This window comes from Arachis stenosperma, chromosome 6 (assembly GCF_014773155.1).
Source record: "Arachis stenosperma cultivar V10309 chromosome 6, arast.V10309.gnm1.PFL2, whole genome shotgun sequence".
Lineage (NCBI taxonomy): Eukaryota > Viridiplantae > Streptophyta > Magnoliopsida > Fabales > Fabaceae > Arachis > Arachis stenosperma.
This window is the reverse complement of record NC_080382.1, coordinates 118,708,214-118,711,881: the sequence shown is the minus strand read 5'-3', so window position 1 is coordinate 118,711,881 and position 3,668 is coordinate 118,708,214. Positions and strand designations below refer to the sequence as shown.

At 34.4% G+C, this 3,668-nt stretch overlaps 1 protein-coding gene across 1 annotated transcript; it reads left to right on the top strand.

Annotated features, from left to right (window-relative positions):
• Positions 1–416: 416 nt before the first annotated feature.
• Positions 417–2,370, top strand: LOC130936076 (putative H/ACA ribonucleoprotein complex subunit 1-like protein 1). Its single transcript, XM_057866056.1, has 4 exons — positions 417–672; positions 951–1,099; positions 1,209–1,324; positions 2,035–2,370. Exons 1-4 carry the CDS (start codon positions 525–527, stop codon positions 2,204–2,206), a joined length of 585 nt encoding a protein of 194 aa, XP_057722039.1. The 5' UTR covers positions 417–524; the 3' UTR covers positions 2,207–2,370.
• The last annotated feature ends 1,298 nt before the right edge of the window (positions 2,371–3,668 follow it).

Sequence of the window (3,668 nt, the reverse complement as noted above, 5' to 3'; positions counted from 1 at the left end):
TTGATATATGATGGTATTTAGGTGTGTCTCAATATGTTTTTTTATTTTTTAAGATATGATTGGATATAAAAGATATATGTGAGATGAATATCAATAAATAGTGTTCAAAATGTGTCGGACACGCAAACATGACAAATAAAAAAAAGTGTAATAGATTATAACATAACAAACACACACAATCTAAAACAGTAAACCGGTGAAATTTGTTATCCAACTAGAGAAATGTGGCCCATTGGTTTGAAATATCATGCAGGTTATTGGCCCAAGACCCATGGTTGTCACCTTGTACCCAAATTTATAAATTAAGAAGAATTGACCGAACCTCTACTTTTAATTGGGTCCACTGTTGCAATAGTCATAATCCAAACACTGGCCCAAACTCGTTGGTAATCGTTGGTCCCAAACACGGCACTCGTCAAAACCCTAATTATGGGTCCCGAAAACTCTAAAACCCTAAACGCTGCATTTATCAGTCATTGTTGGAGCTTGGGAGCTGCAACCACATTCTCCTACATTCCAAGACAATGAGACCCCCAAGAGGTGGCGGAAGAGGAGGCGGTTTTCGAGGTGGCCGTGACGGAGGAGGACGAGGCAGAGGCGGAGGCGGAAGAGGTTTTGGCGGCCGTGGTGGCGGCGGGTTTCGTGACGAAGGTCCTCCCACTGAAGTCGTAGGTCTGTTCGTGACTTCACGAAACATTTTAATTTAATTTAATTTAATTTATCCTTTAAATAAATTCTAGGATCTCTGTTGAGTTTATTTAGAAATGGCGTTTGAAGATGGAAAAACTTCTCGTGCTGTGTGGGTTTCAAGAATCTGTTGGGATAGAACACAACTTTATCTATAATTGATAACTGATATAATTTCTTTTTTTCTTTATCATGTTTCTAGAATCTGTTAAGGTCGACTATGTGGCTTTTGAACGAGTTTCTTTTGATATGTTTGAGTGCAGAGGTTTCAACATTTATGCATGCTTGTGAGGGTGATGCAGTGACAAAACTAACGAACGAGAAGATTCCCTTTTTTAATGCTCCTATATACTTGCAAAACATGACTCAGATTGGGAAAGTTGATGAAATATTTGGCCCCATTAATGAATCTGTGAGTTTCTCTCTCATTTTCTAAAGCTGTCGTATGTTGATGCGTTTTTTGTGTCTGTTATGTGATTGGTTTTGATGTGCTTTTTCTTGCTTTGCTTGTGAATTTGCAGTACTTTTCAATCAAAATGATGGAAGGGATTGTTGCTACTTCGTATGCAGCTGGTGACAAGTTTTACATTGACCCGAGGAAACTTTTGCCTCTTGCAAGATTTCTCCCACAGCCAAAGTATGTTCTTGCTGCTGCTCATTGCTCAAAATTTTAACCTTTAAATATTATTGTGGATTGCTTCAACATTTTTCTGCTATAACTTTGTGAATAGTGTTGTGAATTTCTTCTTATGTTATTCTTATGTGCATCAATACTCTTCCGAGTATGCATTTTCATTGTAAATTGGAAAAGCTATTATTATAGGAACTTTTTATTGTGCTTATACCTTGTATATTTGTTGTGTAAAGGATTCCCAAGAGTTGTTACATGTTTTAAAACATTTTCTATCAAAATGTTTTGTTAAAGAATTATCAAACCATCATTGTACATTGTTTTCGGGTGAGATCATCATTGTACCTTTGGTTGGCATATATTAACTGTAGTGTTGCTTTTGACAACTGAGCTCCCAGAGTGGTTCCTTATAGCCAAATACAAGGGTGCTTTCAAGGAAGTCTGTAGTTGTTATTGATGAATGCCGAACTTTATTTCTTGGCCTTTGCTTTAGCCCTAACATTTTTCAATTCAGTGTTAGCCACTTTCACTTTCTCTCTTTTTATCCGTCCTGCAATTGGATCGTTGTGGTCGGCTTTCTTATACTAGGTCACCAAATAAAAACTATCCATTGTTGGCTGTTTTGTTAATATCAGGACATTAAATCATATATTCCAGCTTTTTCTATGATGTTGACTTTTAAGGGTATTGACATGATTGGCTGATTATTGTTGCAGGGGGCAATCACAGGGTGGTAGAGGTGGAGGTGGAGGAGGTCGTGGTGGAGGCAGAGGCGGTGGCTTTCGTGGAGGTGGTGGCTTTCGTGGAAGGGGTGGCCCAAGGGGTGGTGGTAGAGGTGGACCTCCTAGGGGAAGAGGTGGTTTCAGGGGAAGGGGAGGTAGATTTTAGACGAATATTGTATTATGTTACTAATTTTGTATTATGTTTTTATTCTTGTGCTTCAATCATTTTGCTCTGGAGAAACATTAAATTGACCAAATGTTTTGTTATGGATTAAGTGGTTCCATTGCATTCTGATTTTCAAAATTTATATCCTAATTGCTAGCTGAATATATGTTATTTGAAGCTCTCAGTCGATAGTAGTTGTACATAATAAAGTCCAAAAGTAAAAAGATGTTTAGAGCTATTTTGGGTTGTATTATTTGGATGAATAGATTTTGGGTATGAGTTAACACTAGGATTGGTTTCTACTGTGTGGATGAGGCAATAACTTATAGTCCTATGGGGATCCTTTGGCTTGTTTTTTGGAGAAAATAAGTATTTTCAATTAAAAAAAATCCTTTATATAATTATCAAAAAGTTTTGATTTGATTTTTTGGAAGTTTTTTTATTTATTTTATGTTTTTTAAGAATGTCTCTAAATTCAATAAATTTTTAAAATGATGTTTCTATTAAAAGTATTAATTTTGGATAAATATAATTCGATAAAAATAATTGCTAAAGTTTGCTCTTTTAAGAAATCAAAATCAAATTAGATTCGATCGGTTTATATTTTATCTAAATTTTATATTTTTATTGAAATCACAATAGTTTGAATTAGAATAGTTTTAAAAATAAATCAGATAGATACAATATAAATTGCAACTGTTTGGATTAGATTAAAAAATAAAATCGATTGAAATCAATCTAAATTACAATATATTATATTGATTTTTTTTTTTTAAATCGATTCAAACAATATTGTACACACACTGATAATTAATTCATTTTTTATTTTATTTAAAAATTATCTTCATATAAAATTAATAATTAAAAATATCATTTTGAGGATTATTTGAAATTGGGTTACTTTTGGCCTGAATGTGAGGTTTAGACGACTTCTGTACTTAAATTAGCAAAAATTTTAGTAGATGGGAATCTGAATAAATCTGAGGATGTTAGTAGAATATATAACAACCTTTTAGTATAGTTTCATGGTGGATAATCATTCTCTTTTTTTAGGGAATATGTTGAGATTTTTCTTCTAGACCAATGAGAAATATCTTAGGAGTTAGTTATTTATTTAGATAAGTAGGGTTGAACTGTTGTCGTCGCGCCCGACCTCTATGAGGTTGGGTAGATGTGGTGAAAGTAGCATATCTTAATTAGACCATTATTCGTTTTGGGTCTGGCTATATTTTTGGGTCAGGATATGAATAGTGTCCCTACTTGAGCCCAAGTTTTATGAGGTTATACTCGAGTATTTGTAGATCAGACTGGTTTCTTGTGAGTTAGCACATCGGGTCAGACACACCGTCTTTTTTGGGCCAAGTTGGGTACTCGACATGTTTTAAAATTATAGGCGTTATGTCTTTTCGTAGTCCTACACACGTTATTCTATGGTTACCTTGGTAACCATGCACGTCATAAA

Bases quoted from the DNA above. Each gene is read 5' to 3' on its own strand.
- LOC130936076 (XM_057866056.1), top strand. From the start codon at position 525: ATGAGACCCCCAAGAGGTGGCGGAAGAGGAGGCGGTTTTCGAGGTGGC. The intron at 673-950 runs GTCTGTTCGTGA...GTTTGAGTGCAG, and splicing joins TCCTCCCACTGAAGTCGTAG to AGGTTTCAACATTTATGCAT. The intron at 1,325-2,034 runs GTATGTTCTTGC...TTATTGTTGCAG, and splicing joins AGATTTCTCCCACAGCCAAA to GGGGCAATCACAGGGTGGTA.